This window comes from Rana temporaria, chromosome 2, assembly GCF_905171775.1.
Source record: "Rana temporaria chromosome 2, aRanTem1.1, whole genome shotgun sequence".
In the NCBI taxonomy this organism is placed as follows: domain Eukaryota; kingdom Metazoa; phylum Chordata; class Amphibia; order Anura; family Ranidae; genus Rana; species Rana temporaria.
Genome location: NC_053490.1, coordinates 314,071,480 through 314,091,597, shown reverse-complemented (window position 1 = coordinate 314,091,597; position 20,118 = coordinate 314,071,480). Strand labels below are relative to the sequence as shown.

Here is a 20,118-nt window from a genome sequence, read left to right as displayed (position 1 = left end):
ACATATACAGTACACTATAGCACTCCCTCCTATACACCACCACATATACAGTACACTATAGCACTCCCTACTATAAACCAGCACACAAACTGTACAGTACACTATAGCTCTCCCTACTATACACCAGCACATATACTGTACAGTACACTAAAACACTCCCTCCTATACACCACCACATATACAGTACACTCCCTCCTATACACCACCACATATACAGTACACTATAGCACTCCCTACTATAAACCAGCACACAAACTGTACAGTACACTATAGCACTCCCTACTATACACCAGCACACATACTGTACAGTACACTAAAACACTCCCTCCTATACACCACCACATATACAGTACACTCCCTCCTATACACCACCACATATACAGTACACTCCCTCCTATACACCACCACATATACAGTACACTATAGCACTCCCTACTATACACCAACACACATACTGTACAGTACACTATCTCTCCCTACTATACACCAACACACATACTGTACAGTACACTAGAACACTCCCTCCTATACACCAACACACATACTGTACAGTACACTATAACACTCCCTCCTATACACCAACACACATACTGTACAGTACACTATAACACTCCCTCCTATACACCAACACACATACTGTACAGTACACTAACACTCCCTCCTATACACCAACACACATACTGTACAGTACACTATAACACTCCCTCCTATACACCAACACACATACTGTACAGTACACTAACACTCCCTCATATACACCAACACACATACTGTACAGTACACTATAACACTCCCTCCTATACACCAACACACATACTGTACAGTACACTATAACACTCCCTCCTATACACCAACACACATGCTGTACAGTACACTATAACACTGCCTCCTATACACCAACACACATGCTGTACAGTACACTATAACACTCCCTCCTATACACCAACACACATGCTGTACAGTACACTATAACACTGCCTCCTATACACCAACACACATACTGTACAGTACACTATAACACTCCCTCCTAAACACCAACACACATACTGTACAGTATCTCTCCCTCCAGCACACAGCACCACCCCCGCCGTCATAGCACAGCACGCACATCAGTCAAGCGCTGTTAAAACTCTTTTGTATACACCATAGGCCACGCCCATTCTTCTCTGTCACGTGATCGTGACCTCACGTCCCGTCCACCTCCAGACCCCTCTATTCTCTACCGTAAAGTAACTTCTGAGAGTCTCGGCCGGAGTGTACGTTACGGGTTTGGCGCCCGGTGTTAGCCGTCCGCTGGCTCCAGTACCAAGTGCCCTGGCGGAATCCTCTGAAGAGCGGGCTCACGACGAGGGGGGAGGTGAGCCCAGATTAACAGCTTTTACATACATCTACCTTAACCTCTTCTCTTTCGCTGCCCCCATTTCTCATTATGGTTTGTTCTAGACTTCTAAGAATGTCGTATGGAGCAGTCCAAAGTTGTAGGGTGACGGGGGATTGTAGCAGAGTGTATAGCTGGTTTTCTCTCCATTACAGGCCTTCTGGACTGACTTTGTTAATGGAAGAGTTGGTTGTGTGGATGTTGTGCAGGATCAGTGTTCTAATATGTAGCCTGTCTAGGTCAGAGTGAGTCAGGAAAGTGCTGGATATACTCTTGTGTACATAGAGCAGTAAAGAGGAACTTCACTTCAATGAGGAAAACAATGGGGTGAAATGAGTGGTGTATACACATTGAGACTATGAAATCCATACTTTCATACAGACTATGCTATCATGTATTCCATAGGACTTTCCGTTCTCTGCCTCGCCACCATTCTCACTACGGCTTCGTGCATACGGACGCTTTTGGGCATCCAACGTAAATTGCAGTCGTCATTCTGCACCCAGGAGAGCGTTTCAGCGTACAGACGCCGATAGTAATGATTGGCAGTACTTGGGTGTAATCCGTGCTTGCGTAAACTTGCGCACAGGTATTGATTCCTGGTTGTACCCAGGGCTGTCATAATGAGAGGGCACACCTGGGCACTGCCCAGGGACCCCAGCTGCATGGGGGGCTCCTGCACTTTCCCCAAAGCAGCTGGTCCTTGAGCCCATGCTGCCCCGAAATTGGGGGCCCCATGATGGCACTGACAGTTGGATACACAGGGGAGGCAGCCAGCTGCCCACCTACTTGATGTCTGTTTACCTGCACTGTCATCATTGTAGGGGCTCCAGAGCATTACTTTGACCAGGGGTCCATGATGCTATTAAGATGACCCTGGTTGCACCAGTCACGTCTATGACCCATTTACACAAGTATAGCGTATACCAGCATGCAGACATTCTTTACTATGGGCCGATGTACACTAAAGCTGTCTATCCCAGGTGCAGAAATATGCCCCTAATTTCCATTGGTGCCCAAATGTGTCTGAGGCCTAAGGGCAGCATATTCATCTTTTAGTTTCTAAATCTCTGTGCCACCTGCCACAGTGATCAGCAATATCCCACGCATGCGTACCCAGCGCTTTAGCAGGAATTGTTTTCTGTACATGTTGCAGAGGTCTTAACAATGTGTAAACAGCATGATTCCCCATATAGAGTACTGTGTGTGCATGCGCAGGATTGGCAGCGCATGGGCTCTTGGGGTTGCCTCAAGACTTGCAATATCTCACAAAACATTTTTGTAAATATTTTATTATATCTTTTCATGTGACAACACAGAAAAAATGACACTTTGCTACAATGTAAAGTAGTGAGTGTACAGCTTGTATAACAGTGTACATTTGCTGTCCCCTCAAAATAACTCCACACACACACACACCCATTGATGTCTAAAGTGCTGGCAACAAAAGTGAGTACACCCCTAAGTGAAAATTTCCAAATTGGGCCAATTTAGCAATTTTTTTCCCTCCCTGGTGGCAGGTGTGAATGGGGAGCAGATGTGTTAAATTTGGTGTTTTGGCTCTCACTCTCTCATACTGGTCACTGGAAGTTCAACATGGCAAAGAACTCTCTGAGGATCTGAAAAAAAGAATTGTCTACATAAAGATGGCCTAGGCTATAAGAAGATTGCCAAGACCCTGAAACTGAGCTGCAGCACGGTGGCCAAGACCATACAGAGGTTTAACATGACAGATTCCACTCAGAACAGGCCTCGTCATGGTCGACCAAAGAAGTTAAGTGCACATGCTCAGCGTCATATCCAGAGGTTGTCTTTGGGAAATAGTTGAAGGGGGGGGCGGGTCAGCATGTCTGTGCTGAGACCATACGCCGCACACTGTAACAAATTGGTCTGCATGGCTGTCATCCCAGAATTTCTCCTTCTAAAGATGATGCACAAGAAAGCCCACAAACCGTTTGCTGAAGACAAGCAGACTAAGGGCATGGATTACCGAAACTATGTCCTGTGGTCTGATGAGACCAAGATAAATGTAGTTGGTTCAGATGGTGTCAAACGTGTGTGGCAAAAACCAGGTGAGGAGTACAAAGACTAGTGTGTCTTGCCTACAGTCAGGAACACAAAACAAATTTCCTCCTGCGCTCTGGTGTTTTTCTGCTATAGGGCAATCTCATCCAATTGCAGTGTAATGTCTAGTGTCTTGCAGCCCTTCTCAGAATCATGGGAATTCATAAAGCTATAAAAGAAAAGAAAGGAGGGCGCACCGACCTAGTGCATTATCACTTACAGGGATTTTATTGAATAGATTAAAACAATAGTCATACTCGCAAACAGAGTAGAAAGACAGCGCTTATCAGACAATAATGCTGGTAGACAGTATCGCTCAGCAACCACGATAGCAACACGGATCAGATGACATCAGATCGACATTTTATGGCTTACGCGTTACAGAGGCGAACCTCCTTCATCAGAGCCTCAGTGGTCAATAGTTGCCAGCCATAAGCCCGCCCCCGTCGGCCAGGCCCGCCCATTGGCCCCACAGCCACGCTTGTCCTGAGGGGTGTGGCCAGGGGTTGTCCATGGACATAACAAACTCCTTTCCTTTGTGGGCGAGGAAAAACCCTGGCAACACCCCTCAGGACAAGAGTGGCTGAGGGGCCAATGGGCGGGCCTGGCCGACGGGGACGGGCTTATGGCTGGGCATCTCCGCACATGCTCACTTTTGCACTTGTATGGGTATATATACCTGAGAGCTTTTTATGAGGGAGCAACTATTGACCACTGAGGCTCTGATGAAGGAGGTTCGCCTCTGTAACGCGTAAGCCATAAAATGTCGATCTGATGTCATCTGATCCGTGTTGCTATCGTGGTTGCTGAGCGATACTGTCTACCAGCATTATTGTCTGATAAGCGCTGTCTTTCTACTCTGTGAGTATGACTATTGTTATAATCTATTCAATAAAATCCCTGTAAGTGATAATGCACTAGGTCGGTGCGCCCTCCTTCTTTCTTTTCTTTTGCCTACAGTCAAGCATGGTGGTGGAAGTGTCATGATCTGGGGCCGCATGAGTGCTGACGGCACTGGGGAGCTACAGTTCATTGAGGGATCCATGAATGCCAACATTTACTGTGACATACTGAAGTAAAGCATGATCCCCTCCCTTCAGAGACTGGGCCGCAGGGCAGTATTCCAACATGACAACCCCAAAAACACCTCAAAGATGATCACTGCCTTGCTAAAGAAGCTGAGGGTAAAGGTGATGGACTGGCCAAGCATGTCTCCAGACCTAAACCTTATTGAGCATCTGTGGGGCATCCTCAAATGGAAGGTGGAGGAGCAAAAGGTCTCCAACATCCACCAGCTCTGTGATGTCATTCTGGAGGAGTGAAAGAGGACTCAAGTGGCAACCTGTGAAGCTCTGGTGAACTCCATGCCCATGAAGGTTAAGGCAGTGCTGGAAAATAATTGAGGCCACACAAAATATTTTCACTTTGGGCCCAATTTGGACATTTTCACTTAGGGGTGTACTCACTTTTGTGTTGTTATTTTGAGGGGACAGCAAATTTACATTGTTGTACAAGCTGTACACTCACTACTTTACATTGTAGAAAAGTGTAATTTCTTCAGTGTTGTCACATGAAAAGATAGAATAAAATATTTAGAAAAATGTGAGGGGTGTACTCACTTTTGTGAGATACTGTATACAGTATTACTTTCTTCACTAAAGGCAAAACTTTTTTTTGAATGTAGTGGAGAGGAATTGGAACACTTGTCAGTTTTTATTGCCATCTGTGTTCCCAGTCAGGAGATTCACCCTCCTGTTTACTGTTATCTTCGAAAGTGAAAGTAAAAGAAAATCCTAAATTGTGGGTTGTCCTCAGAATAGGATTAGAGGTGAATGCTTCCAATTGTGACCTCCAGGATTTCTTCTCTGTTTTGGCTATACGAAAGGATGTGACGGGAAATCTTCCAATGGGACCGCCAATGGCAAAAAAAAAAAGACAGGGGTTTTAACCTTCCCTTACTCTCATCCAAAATGTGTGAAAAAAGTTTTGCCTTTTGTGACACTTTAACAAGAAAGACTGTACAGTTGAAGTCAAGGCTCAAACAAATAATACATTTTCAGTGGGGGCCCCATACTGCAGGAACTGTTCATTAAGTATAGGGAGTGTACAGGGTTAAGGAGTCATGCCTTATTCCTCGCCATAGCAGGTGTCCTTTATTCATGTGAAGCTGCTCTCAGCCATGGTTGCATGCTTGTCTCGTCAGACAGTGCAGGTTTAATAGGCCTTTATTATATGTGATGATATGTTTAACAATAGACTGAATTCCAGGCTGAAACACCCCCCCCCAAAAAAAACACCTTGCAGTACGCCCCCACCCCCGTACTTGGAGACCGCTGTGAAGCTGCAAGGAGTCACAGCCGGCTTCTCTTAGTAAACCTGCTGGCGTCGGTGACCCAAAGACTGGGAGAGTATCGGCTCTGGAGAGAACTACGCTGGATTCTTGGACAGGTAAGTGTCCTATTAAGAGTGAGCAGCTACAGTATTTAAATTTTTGTTTCCTACAGCCTGAAGATCCTCTATAACCACTTGCCACCCGCCATATAGCAATATGATGGCGGCAAATTCGTTTTTGTTTATCCTGATCGGACGTCATGTCATGTGATGTGATCAGGATAACAAGCTGGCGGGGTCTGACACACCGTAACTCTGATCGTGGTATGGAGCCTCTGAAAGAGGCTTCTTGCCACGTGATCAGCTGTGACCAGTCAATCACAGGAAGTGCCAGTAAGCGGCTTTCCTCGGTTCACGCTGACTGGGAGTGCCGATCGGCGGTGGGGGTCTGCGCTGATGATTGGCACATTGATTATCAGTGCAGCCCCCATCAGATGTGCCCATCACCTGCAAGCCTGTGTCCCACAAAGAGCGACTGCCAGTGCCAATCGGTGCCCTTCAGATGCCACTCAGTAATGCCTGTCAGTAATGCCGCATACACACCATCACTTTATGTGATGAAAAAAAAACGACATTTTATGTGAAGTAAAAAACAACGTTTTTGAAACTTCAATTTTCAAAGACGAAGTTGATTACACACCATCGTTTTTTCACAATGCTCTAGCAAAGCGCGGTTACGTTCACCACTTTTTTCCATTGAAGCTCGCTTCATAACTAGCTTCTGGGCATGCGCGGGTGTAAAAACGTTGTTTTAAACATCGTTTTTTTGCTACACACGGTCAATTTCTGTGAAGTAAAAAAACGACGTTTTGAAAAACGACACATAAAATTGAAGCATGCTTCAATTTTTTTTGGTCGTTTTTTACAAGACATAAAACGACGTTTTACCCCACACACGGTCATTTAAAGTGACGTTTTTAAAAACGTTTTTATTTCATCACATAAAGTGATGGTGGGTGTGTATGCGGCATAACTCCTCATCAGTGCCGCCTATCAGTTGTTTTTTTTTTTTGTTCAGTCCTTTAAATGTTTTTCTCTAAGATGGACTACATTGCTAGGCTGGTCTGGGGAACGAGGATAAAGGAGCTGCCCATGGATGACAAATGTATTTAAAATGGTGGCTTGGGCTTTGGGGAAAGGGTACCAAACCCAGGGGATTGAGTAAAAACAAGCCTAGAGGGGTGTAGGTAAGTCATTTTACATTATACTGAAGGTACATTCGTTAGTGCTGGCAGTTTATTGGGCAGCTTTAACGTTTGCTGTAGAATTTTTGTTTTAGTTTGAATTGTCCTGTGGGAGATCTCCTTTCAGAGTTTATTGTGAAAGGCCGTGCCAAAAAGGAAATGTGTTTGTAAATACGCTAAGAAGGGAATGTTGCTATACGGAGTACCTAAATCACTCTTTACTTCCAAGGCCCAACTCAGACACAGGTTTGTTTTTTATTATGTTTAGTGAGAGAGTCATAATATGTGTTGAGTATTGTGTTTTTTTTGTGTCCCCACCAGGAAGACTTTCATTTACTTCCTGCCCCTGCGACACCAGTACAAGAAATAGGGATTCACTGACCTCAGCTAGACAGAAAGATGCAAAACAAATCTGATACTCTAGTGCAAAGTTCTATCTATAGATGATTAGGGGCATACAGCAGATTTCTGTGCCAAGAATCACAGCTGAAATGTCTGTACAAAGCAATGAAAGTCTTTGCATGTATGTGCGCACCTGGAGATTACTTGCGGTTAGGGCCAGGTGTCTGATCCTGGGCCTAATCTTTGTTTCTTATCCCGTCCCTAACCACAGGCAACTGGGAGATGTGCATCATTTTCTGTTTATCTTTGCCATCAAATGTACATGAGGGTCAGTGGTCTGCTGTGCCTCTGATGGACAGACCTGCAAGTTAACTAGGGGTAATAACTTTTGTTTTAGTATTCTGGAGTGTAGTTCCAGATTCCTAGATTACACAATAGATACAGATTGGTGTCTTTACAGCAGGGCTTGATACATTTGCTTTGGATCTAGGAGCCAGCTAAAAAAAAGTTAGAAGCCAGGTTTATTTGTCTTGTTTTTTCACTAACTGGGCTTTATTTTGGACTCTGCTCACCTCCCTGCTTGTCCCAAGCGCTGGGACCGTTGGGGTGGAGGAGGGGTGGGCCATGGTGCGCACGGATTTGCTGGTGCTTAGGGAGAGCGGAGTGTGGGGGAGCCTTTTGGAATGGCAGTGGCGAGTCTGCTGGCGGTGTGGAGAGCAAGAAAAACGTAGGCTCTGCTTTGGATAAGCAGCAGAGCTGGAGTTGTGTTTTGTTTTTTTGGGATGTTGGAGCTGGATTGGCTGTCCAGGGCCCTGGGCAATTAGTTGCTCGCCACCTTGTGTCAGTGGTGAGAGGTCTGGAGGAAGCCCAAGTGCTGTGACCTGGCACCTTGGATTTGTCAAGCCCTACTTTATGGTACAGACAAGATATACCTGTGCTCCAATCCCAATAGCTTGTACATAGATTTAAACTATCATGTGCGAAAGGGGTGTGACCACGTATTAAGACTACAAGTTCTGAATAAACCCTCTGCACATTGCTACACACTCTATTCCAGCAAACGATGCAATAAACAGGCATTTTTACGTTACACATATTGCAATACATGTGTTTAAGCTGACCAACTGCGTCAAAGTAATCCCTCCTACACTGCTCGCCACTGAAAATGCTAAGGTGGACACCATGCCAACATGGGGCATACAGACACAAGGTGGGGGAGAGCTAGTGCTTCAGGTCTGGTCTGTAGCCGTACGAGGGATTACTTTGACGCAGTTGGCCAGCCTAAACATGAATTGCAATAATGTGTGAACTAATAATTCCTGTTTTTCATTGCATGGGGTGCAGAGGGTTCATCCAGAATTTCTACTTCACAGTATATCCCCTGGGTGTGCTGCATTGGACATGGACTCTAAAGTGAGACTTTGTAGCATCCCCCCCTTAAAGTGGAACTTCCCTCTCTCAATCAACACTGACTACAGGAAGTCCCCGAGTTACGAACATCCGACTTGCGAATGGCGCCTTCTTACGAACGGGAGGCTGCGTGGCCACTTTTTGATGGCGGGCGCGTTCGACGGGACTTTTTTGATGGCGGGCACATTCGACAGAACATCAGAAAACAATGTATCTGCCGTTCTGCGCATGCTGTTCTGACTTATGAACATATTCAACTTAAGAACAAGCCTACAGTCCCTAACCCGTTCGTAACTCTGGGACTGCCTGCATTTGTAATTTATGCTGCTAGAATTATTAAATGGATAGGAAAGTATATTTACTTGTTTTGTACTTCTTTTTTTCTTTGGTTACTTCCTGGTTTTCAGACCTAGACCAATTTATGTCATACATCCCAGGAGGGGGAGGGGCTTTCTCAGTTAAAGTGTAAGAGCCGGTTTACACAGGGGCAACACGACTTCCAGCACGACTTTGGGAGGCAACTTGGACACGACTTGAGTATGAATCATCAGGCAACTTACAAGGCAACTTAAAGTTGCCTCCAGGACAGTACAAGGCAACTTCAAGTCGTCCCCAGGACAGGCTGCTTTCCAGTGGCCAATCAAACAACAATCAGCTCTGTGGGAGGGATGGGTTTGCCTGAGAAATGTATGTTATCTTGCTGGATTGTTGCTTCAGTTAAGACAGTGATCCGACTTCTGAGGCAACTTCCATTAAAATCAATTGGTACAAGTTGCCTACAAGTTGGATTGAAGTAGTACAGGAACCTTTTCTGAAGTCTGAGCGACTGCAGTAGTGTGTATTAAGACGGCTCCATTCACTTCCATTGATTTTCTCAACTGCACAATTTTGGGATAACTTGGGGCAACTTCAAGTGGGATCCCAGGTCGCCCCTGTGTGAACCGGCTCTTCCTAAACTCGGGGCCCTGCAGTTTACTATATCTGGTCTCCCACACTACACAGAACATGGAAATGCAATTATTTTAGTAAATATATAAACTGCTAAATACCCTTTTTCATCAGCAGTTGGAGCAGTCTTGTGACTTCTGTCTGTGTCTGGTTAAAGCTTGTAGGAGGAGATTTCTTTCTCCTGCGATTGTTCTATAAGGCTTCAAGACCCCTGACCACCTGTGTGGACAGTACTGATTGGCCCTGTGCTAATCACATGCACCCTCCCAAGAAAAAAACTCTCTATCAAAAAAACGCCAAACTGAGCATGTGCAGCTTGTCCTTTAGCCTCTGTTCTATCGGGAGGTTTTTTGGGGACAGTGGAAGAAGGGAAGGATAAGAGAAGACAGGGTAAAACAGACTTTTTACACAAGCCAGAGGATTTACCCCTTAGGTTCCACTGCACATGCGTGCTGCTCTTTCTAATTGGGGCGGCGGCGGAGGAAGCAGGAGGGGGGCCTAGCTTCGCCGCAGCACCGTGACCAGAAGGGGACTTGTCAAAGACCCCCTCCCCCGAAACGTGCCAAATGTGGCACTGGAGGGGGGGGGGGGAGACGAATAAGTGGACTTGCACTTTTGTGTGGAACTCCGCTTTAAGTGTCCACTGTCATCAGTTTAGCATGCTACCCTTTGGAACTGTATCAGGCCCTAGATCCCTCAGAGACTGGTGGGATCAGGTGCCTGCCTTAAAAGTCAAGCTTATGTTGTGGAACAATGTTTATGGAAATGCTGGCGAGGAGATCAGATCTCATTCTCAAATAACAGGGCATTGAATGCAGTTTGGGGAGAACTACAGACCACACATGTCCTTAGAAGGCACATTTTGATGATTTTGGATGAGCTGTGGATTATGTACAACAGGCCCAATGCTTCCAGCTCTAGGACAGAAGAAGATCCTTGACCTTGATGAAACAAGGACTATATCCTATTGCAATGACCTTTACCGCACTAGAAGCCTTGGGCAAAACAAGGCTCTTTAGGAAGAGGAGTCTTTTAGAGACAATACCTCAAGACTCCAAGCAAGTAGAAAATTAGGAATTTGCAGATTCACTATAACATAAATATGTTTAGGTCCTAAAGCATTCATGCATTTCTTTCTAGTTTCTGTTTCCATTGGGTTATCTGGAATAAAGTGAAGGTAAAGGAGACTGAGGGAGGAAGCTTCGAGGCTTTTGACCTCTCTTTAATTAGGTGGGAGGACAGTTTCACTGAGCTGCTGTATGAAGGATAAGCTCATCTTTCTAGCAATCATTAACAAGTGTAGTGGAAATGTTGCTAGGCTGCTAACATTTACTTAACAATTTAAGAATTCTTTGGAGTGTGTTCTTATTGTTGCCACTAATTTAGGGATACTTCGATGTGCAAACATTCCAGTGCCTTTACAAACAAGTATCTGATGTGCCTACAGTGCAATGAGGAGTGTATAAATTGGGCTCCTTGTACATCGGGGCGTCTCCAAAGTTGCACAATTTCCAGTGCAACTTTAATGCGTCTTTTGGTGACTTTACATTCTCTGGGCCAAATTTGCATAAAAAATCAGGCCAAAGTAGTGTAGGAAGCTTCTCTGAAGTCACAGCAACTTCTGTAGTGCCAGTAGGAATGGCTCTCAAAGTAAAATGTTTTATTTTATATGTCCTGCAACTTGGGGTCTCACATGTCGAATCCCAAGTCACACAAGTGTGAAAGGAGCCTTAGACACTTTAAGAAACAGATTATTGCATTAAAGTGATTGTCTAAACAGTGTGAATGGGGTTTTTTTTTTTTTTTTTCATTTTATAAAAAAAAAAAGTAACCCTTTCTTTGACTCCTGAAATATATTCCTCGTTATACACTGTCGGTATATGTTGACAACATGATGATAATATATGTATATTTATTGGATTGTCTGCTAAGTTTCACATAATTTTTCCATACTGCAGTCTTTTGCCTTTGATTTTCTGCGTATAGTAATAACAATTTACAGAGATCATAGTTTAGGTAAAAGATAAGATCACAGGTCTATAGTACATGTGCACTTGTTTTAACCCTTTTACTGCTGTAACCACGATCTATTGTGCACTTTGAAGGGAGTGGTTTTGGTGAACCATAAATGATGCGTCTCACCTTTTTTTTTTTTTTTTTTTTTTTTTATTGTGTTCATCTTTATTTACTGCAGTGGGTTGAAATGTAGTATGCTGTACATTTGAAGTAAGTGTTTGTTTTTTCAGCATGCAGCACAGTAGTGTGGACTGACAGATAGGACTCAGTGCAGATTGCCTTGTCTGTCTTTTGAGACTGTTGGGCAGGCTGCCCAACTCGTGTAGCGTGAACAGGCCCAAAGTGTTACAGCTCAGCAATATAGCATGTAAACAGACTTGCAGCTGCATGCCCCTCTGTCCTCTCTGCTTCATGGTATAGGCAGGAATACTTGAGTAATGCAAGTATTATGTTTGTACTTAAAGACATCTTTAGTTGGATTATATCTACGCATCCAAATATCCTCTGATGTCTCTTGCAGCTTATTGAAGGCAGGTCATTTTACATTTTATTAGCTGCTATTATTTCTTCAAGCAGGCTTTGTCACCGGTTGTTTAGGCTGACTTGTGGCAATTACACTTGCACATAAAAAGTATGATTTGAGTATATGCAGATCTAAAGCTTCTCAATTTAATTATATATATATATATATATTACCTGAACTCCATAAATGTAGTTACTAAAGTAATACATTTTACAGTGGCCTGGTGTTTTCTGAAATCCATACTCTCACCAGATCACTCTTTAGTGGCTAAAGAGATGCAATTCTATTTTTAATTTGTGATTACATTGTAGTGCAAGCATGGTGTGTTTCTCCCAGATGCGGAGGAAACTCCCATCCCACTGGCAGTAGTATATTATCGCTGTCTCTAGATGCCTATACAATGTACATCATCCTTCCTTTCCATTTTACCATCATAGAAAAACAGAAGAGGGGGTGACAGAAAAAAAAACGTTGACAGACTCACGACCTCTACTGGAAGTCCGTTCCAAGGAACCACTACTGTTCCATAAAATAATACTTTCTAAGGCCCCTTGCACACAGGGCTGGCTCTGTTGGAGTTCTCCACTGATACTCGTTGAGCAAGCGGATGGCTGATCTGTGTTTGTTTTGCGTTTGCAGAGTGGACACAAATACAGGCCCCTTCCTCTATGGGTGGTCGGATGTAAACGGACCTCCTGTGTGAGCTTTCACTCAAATCAGAAAAACTGATGGGTAGATATCATTGGACCGCTTCTGTGGGACTCGCAACACATGAAAATTGTAAGGAAAACCAGACATGCCTCATTTTGCAAACTGCACTACGCAGGTCTGAACAGTCCTATTGAATAACAATGCTTTTTATGACTCTGTATAATCCAATGAAAAAGTCTCACACGAATGACGTCTTCACAGGCAAAACATTAATCGGCCTTCAAGCTTCAGCAAATGATTACACCTCCAGGGTTACCTCTGACGTGTTTCACCTGATGAGCCTTATAAGAGAAAAACTTGCGTTCCTGCTTCTTGTGACACATGCACTGTTTTGGTCTACAACACACGCATTGAAATGCAAAGATGTGAATGGTACCTTATAGTTGGTTTCCCTTAAAGCGCAACTTTACCCATAACGGCTTGATAAAAAAAATCATGTTCTTTAGTAAGGAACATGTATATATTCCACGTGAATAATTATGCTACCAAAATTAGTATGTGCTGTTAATTGCCTCCAGCATTGCTCCTGTTTCTTCATGCTGGAGGCTTCCATTTTGCTGAAGCCCAGATCCCCTGAGCAGCAGTAAATCATAAAGTGGAACTAAATCCATCAATTTAACAGTTTAAAAAAAAGTTACATTCCTAGAATTCTGGGATTGCTTTTGTCCTCAACCAAACTTTCAAACCATCATATGGCTGGTGTCATAACTAATCACATGTGCATTACCATATCCGTTGTTGATCAAACAGAAGCAGCTTCCTAAACAAGGGTTTAATTCCACTTTAAGATTGTCCTCGACAAATTTGTCAGTGCCTTAAAATGGAGAGCAACTGAGCATGTGCAGAGCAGGGTGAGGCAGTGTAATACTAGATTCTACACAGTATAAACCCTTATTTTAAAATGTTTTACATAGCTATACCTGCAAAAGGGGCCCGGTCTGAAGTGATCTAGCAGAATTTAAACGGAGTTCCACCCAAAAGTGGAGGCTACACTCGTCTGCCCCCCCTTCTCCAGTGCCACATTTAGCGGGGGAGGGGGAGCGGGTACCTGTTTTTGACAGGTACCCTCTCCCACTTCCGAGAGATATCACCGTGGCAAGATCACTCGAAGTTCGGCCCCCCTCCTCCTCCCCCCACTCGGAAAGCTTAGCGCGATTCAGGCATGTGCAGTAGGGAACCACTGAAAAAGTCGAATAGCAAAACATTGACTCGGGTGCTGACATCGCTGGATTCCAGGACAAGAAAGTGTCCTGATATTAAAAGTCAGAACCTAAAGTATGTATAGCTGCTGACTTTTTATTTTTTTTGCTGGGGAGGCTGAACTATGCTTTAATTTCTGTCTAACGTTCCACTTTAGGTAGTTATTAAAGAAAACTAAAAATTAATATTGCGCTTGTGTTAAAGTGTAAAGCAGTAACACATATTGGGGTCAATTCACAAAGCTTTATTTCCAGATTCCGGTCGTTATTTTAACAATTTTGCACGTTATTGAAGCTAGTTCAATTCACTAAACGATTTAACGCTTTGAAAAATCATCAAATAACGTTTCACTACACCGAACCGATATTTTAAGGTGTGGATCGTTATTTAACGATTCGATCGTTGTTTTAACAAGTCAAATCGTTAAATATGTACAGAAGTGCAATTCACAAAGATTTTTTGGACTGTTATCGATCGTTAAGCAATCGTTACATATCACCTCCCTCAGGGTGTCGTTATGACATTTCCCAGGCGATATTTCGTTGTTAGAGGAAGCTTTTGGCGATTTTTGTAGTGTAGTGAAGTTTTTAGTAGTTTTGGGCAAGATGGAACCATGCTCTATTTAAACTTAAAATTATCCAGAGGCGAAGAAGAACACATTAGAATGTTGTTCAGATTTATAAACGTGTATTCCGTTCACGTACTATTTTGGATGTCTTTTCTGAAACCCAGGTGATGGCTAAATTCCGATTATCATCTCCCATGATTTATTCTCTGTATGAGGAAATACACATGGCTTTAGAAAAACGCACACAGAGAAGTTATGCACATCACATGCTCAATCTCCACGTGTGTCTTGCTTGTGTCTCTCTCTCTCTGCATCTGCTCTTTTCCACATGCAGCTGTTCTCCTCCCCTTCTGCTCCCAGAATGCATCTCTCCAGCGTTATTTAATGATCTTAGACGTTATTATTACGATTTGGGACGTTAAAATAACTCTTGAGTAGTTAGCATAACAATTGGATAACGAGTCAGTTGAAAACCATAACGACTATGTTGAATAACGATTATAGCTTTCGTGAATACCATGTTTGCTAGTGTTAAATAAGGGGTGGTAATTTAACAACTGAAGGAAACCAATAACGTTTCTCTTTGTGAATTGACCCCATTGTGAGATATAACTAAAAAAAACAGTATACAAAGAAAGTAAATTTTGCTGAAAATCAAATGTACAAAAAGTGTAGAAAAAGTCCAAATGCACAAAAGGCTAAGATCACAAAGTCCAATGTCTATGATACAAACTCCTTATGAAGTGCAAGAAAAGGGAACTGGAAAAGGAAATTAATGAAATAATCCACCTTAAGAGAGCCACCGACACATAGGTTAAGATGTACGCTTACCGAAACGCTAGGACCCTCTAATTACGGAAGGTTAAATCGGCCTTAGTTCATCCACCTTTTGCAAGGTCCAAGGAAAACAGCGGTGATGGTGTATATTCCATATGTGATTCCTTCAGATTTGGATTCTGGTTATCCGGACATTCCAGCCATTAATCAAAAAACGAAAAGAGCTCCAATAGTGTAAGGAGTTTATTGGACTAAAAACTGTACTTGCACGTTCCCAACGGAGTAAGGAAAAACCGCAACAATCGGCAGCAGATACAAGAGCGCAATGACAGGTGTTGTTCCACTCGACCGGTTTTCTTACGAGTTGCCTTCTTCCGGGGCATAGGAAACACTTCCGGTCATCGCTATTTAACCACTTGACCACTGGCCACTTAAACCCCCTTCCTAACCAGACCAATTTTTTAGCTTTTGGTGCTCTCATATTTTGAATGACAAATACTCAGTCATGCAACTCTGTACCCATATAAAATGTCTGTCCTTTTTTTTTTTTTTACACAAATCAAGCTTTCTTTTGGTGGTATTTAATCACTGCTGGGTTTATTTTAATTTTTCTCCGAAAATTTTGGCCAAATAACTCAAATTGGTGTATATTATTTGGTCTTTGTGAAAGTTATAGAGTCCACAATCTATGGTGCCAATCTCTGAAAATTGATCACACCTGAAGTACTGACGGCCTATCATTTCTTGAGACCCTAACAAGCCAGGATAGCGCACATACCCCCCCAAATTACCAATTTTTGGAAAGTAGACATTCCAATGTTTTTAGTAAGAGGCATGGTGAGTTGTTGTTTTTTTCCACAATTCTTTGAAAAATCAAGATTTTTATTTATTTTTTCACAAATTGCTGGAAAATATTAGCTACTTTATTTGTACAGTAAAGATGTGAGTGATACCGGACCTAATGGTGTTTTTCAACCTACGCTTGCCCTCATATGTAACCTAGGCAGCACCAGATTTGCTGAAGAAAGATCAGTTTATTGAATAATCATTGTTTTCAACAGCCTCACTTAATATAATCTCTCTTTTGTCGCTACCAAGCCTTATTGTGGGCATACCTAAAATATGTTGTTGTTGCCACCACAGGTTCTGCTTTGTATGGGAGTGCCTGCCCACCAGAGAGTGGAGGAACAGACTGTCAACTGCCGTGGGATCCGGCATTAGGGTAAGCCGTACTTTGAATCTCACCACCCCCTTGGAAAAGGAGCATTATTTTCTGCATCGAGGGAGGGTGAGACATATTTATTATATGTATGCTTGGAGTTCTCTTTTAAAGTTAAAGTGGTTGTAAAGGTTAGTGGTTTTTCACCATAATGCATCCTATGCATTAAGGTGAAAAAACACCTGGCAATGATGGGCCCCCCGTTTGCTTATCTGAGTCCGTTCACCTGCTGTGTGCGTCCCCCAGTGTCCTCTTCTCCATTGCTTCTCGGGGTTGATTGGATAAATCGATAGCGGTGCAGCCATTGGCTCCCGCTGCCGTCAATCAAATCCAATGACCCAGCCGCCGTGGGAGGGACCGTGACATACACTCTGTGTCTATGGATACAGAGTGTATGAGACATTGGGAGAGATCTTCCCGAGGGGGTTAGCTATTGCAGGGAGGAGCCGAGACAACCGCCGAGGGACTCCAGAGGACGTGGATCGGGGCCACTCTGTGCAAAACTAACTGCACAGTGGAGGCAAGTATGATATGTTATTTAGAAAATAAAAAAATTAAACCTTTACAACCCCTTTAACCTTTGGTTTGCAATAAGTTTACTTTATGCCCACCCCCAGACCCTGTCATATGCTTACCTGCCTGCACTCTACTGCTACTCTGTTTAACTGATGGCTAAAACATCCCTTTGTAAGCTTAATGTAAGCATTTCCGGGATTACTTTCACTTTAAATAGTCAAAAAACTGTTTAAATTGAAAGTAAACTTGGACATGCTTTAAGTTAGATTAGCAGCTGGAGCTTGCACAGGGATGACTATCTACTTGCCTCCATGTGACAAGACCAAACACTAATGCTGTCACATGGGGTTAGTCATTTGCTGTGCCATAACCAGAAATTACTGCCGGTATTTCTATTTCTCTCAGTGGTTAAAGAAGCAGGTAGACACAAAAGTTGTAAGTAGGCGCTATTAGGGTGTCAAGCTTCAAAGCAGAATTATTGCTTTGCCTAGCTGCACAAAGAACAGGTTTGCTTTAAAGTGGTTGTTCAAAATCCTGCCGACTTTGATTAAAAGGACCCTTACATGTCCAGGGATCCAGCGCTGTCCTCACCAAGGCTAGTTCTTCACTAGCCTTTGGGTTCCTGGTGCCTGCATACTAACTGGGTAACCAGCTATGCTGATTTTGGCTCTGCAGCCAATTTTCCACTGTGCATGCGGGAGTCGCGCTCTGCTTTGGGAATAGTCACTCAGGCTTTTGGGACCTGTGACCTGTTCCAGAAGACAGCGGGGAGGGAGGGTGGAGAAAAAAGTCCACTCGGATCACCTGTCACAATTGGGTAGCCACTTCCATTCCTCAAATGACATGCCAAATATGGGAGAGGAGGAGGTTCAAGGAGGACATAATGCGGAATTTCCCCTCTGCGCGAAGTTCCGCTTTTTCTTGTTGCAGTGAGGTTGATATGTTGTGCAGACCATGAAGCTTTGTGAACTTTACCATCTGACTGTTTTATACTTGACAGCAGCAATGGCAATGACTGAACAAACACAGTGTTTTCCAATGAGCAACCACACAAAGGAGCGTGTCACCATGACGAAGATGACGTTGGAAAACTTCTACAGTAATCTCATCGCACAGCATGAGGAACGAGAACTAAGGTGATTCTATATATCTATTTTATGAATGTTGTCTCAAACCCGAGTATTTTATACTAACTTATGCTTTAAACTTGGTATACAGAGGTGTCCTGAGATCAGTCTCCCAAAATATGGGAGGAGTACAATGGCATGGAGCAGTAGTTTTTCAGACATAGATTTGCTGCTGGTATTATTTTTAGCTAGATCTGTAGCTGGAGAAAAATCAGAGAGGTGTCCCCCCATGTTTTTTCTGCCCAAGCCATCGCAATGCACTTGCCTAGTCTATGAAAGCTTTGAGCGTTCAGGAACTTCATATTCCATCATTCACTACCTTACCGCATCACAGAATAGGGCGTGTTTTACCACTCTAGACCACACTTCAAACCTTACTATAGCAGCTCTACTTTCCACCCATGTTCCTATTTCTTCCAACATCAACTATGCCTGATTTGATACAGATTTAATTGATTGTTCAGGGGGATTCTTTTGTTACATTTTACGTTTTGGTAATTCTAAAGGAAATTGTACAGAGATTGCACAATCAGATTGCATAGTGTATGACCAGCTTTATACAAGTACATGGGAGGAAGACGTTCAGCTGTCAATGTTCTTGTATTCCAGGTTCAGCTCACACAACAGAGTGGGAGTGTGCTTTATTTTGGTGCATTTTTCCATTGCACGCATAGGGCAGCCCATTGATTTATCACTCTGGATGCACCATGTCTCAAATAAGACACAGAGGGGGCAGTCACACTGTTATAGGTGACCCCAGCCCATACTCCCCTAATGGTTCTGGGAATAGTTGTATTTCAGAACCTGGGACCACTATTTTGGGGTTGTCATTCTCCCTGAGTCTTTCACTGGTTGAGGCTAAGTCCTCCCCCATGTTTGTAAGCACCCCAATGTCCACTCAGGACTTTTTAACTGTATGTGTTCAGTTATTGGGACATCCTGCCTGCAGAGGCTCTAAGCACGCTCCAGCACCTTTCTCTGCACAGTTTCTCTGACCCTCCTAAAACCCTAGATCAGACTGGGCCCTTGGTCCCTGTCTCCATCCCTGACACGGTCTCATTGGAGAAACAATGCTGAGACTCTAAATCTATTTTTGACGCACCACAGAGGTTTGAGCACTGGAGTGTTTCTCATCTTGTTTGTGGCAGGCAGAAATCCTGACTGACAAAGCTTTGAATCGGAGCACAAACTGATTCTAATGCCCTGTACACACGATCGTTTCGTCTGATGAAAACGAACTGATGGATTTTTTTCATCAGATATCCGATCGTGTCAGAACGCGGTGACGTAAAACATGACGACGTGCAAAGAAAAATGAAGTTCAATGCTTCCGAGCATGCGTCGACTTGATTCTGAGCATGCGTGGATTTTTTACTGATGTATTTCCCCACAGACGATAATTTTTTTCCTATCTGTTTTTTAACCATACGAAAATTTTAAAACTGATGGGGGGAAAAAAATGATGGGGCCCACACACGATTGGTTCGTCCGATGAAAATGGACCGTTTTCAGACGAACCGATCGTGTGTACAGGGCATAACACACATTTCTGCACCCATTTCTAGATCTGTTTCAAGCTTGCAACACGTGGCATACCTGACATAGGCAGACATTTGCAACCTCTGCAACTATGTTGCATGTTCTTGAACAATTAACGGCTTTAGCACAGCTATCGCTGTCCAGACCTCAAATGGGCCAGGCTCCTTCACCAGCTCAACCACCTCTACATATTCTTTCTACTGAA

At 43.5% G+C, this 20,118-nt stretch overlaps 1 protein-coding gene across 3 annotated transcripts in view; it reads left to right on the top strand.

Moving 5' to 3' along the window:
• Window positions 1–1,163: 1,163 nt before the first annotated feature.
• The window catches only part of STK38 (serine/threonine kinase 38), a 60,125-nt gene continuing 41,170 nt past the window's right edge, over window positions 1,164–20,118 (top strand). The window contains exons 1-3 of one of the 3 annotated variants that reach the window (XM_040337412.1): window positions 1,164–1,357; window positions 16,656–16,734; window positions 18,251–18,383. In XM_040337412.1, the coding sequence (XP_040193346.1) occupies window positions 18,253–18,383 (131 nt within the window). In that variant the 5' untranslated portion in view covers window positions 1,164–1,357; window positions 16,656–16,734; window positions 18,251–18,252. Of the gene's footprint in view, window positions 1,358–16,655; window positions 16,735–18,247; window positions 18,384–20,118 lie in introns of all 3 variants that reach the window. The other 2 variants (XM_040337410.1, XM_040337411.1) reach the window with 2 other exon arrangements.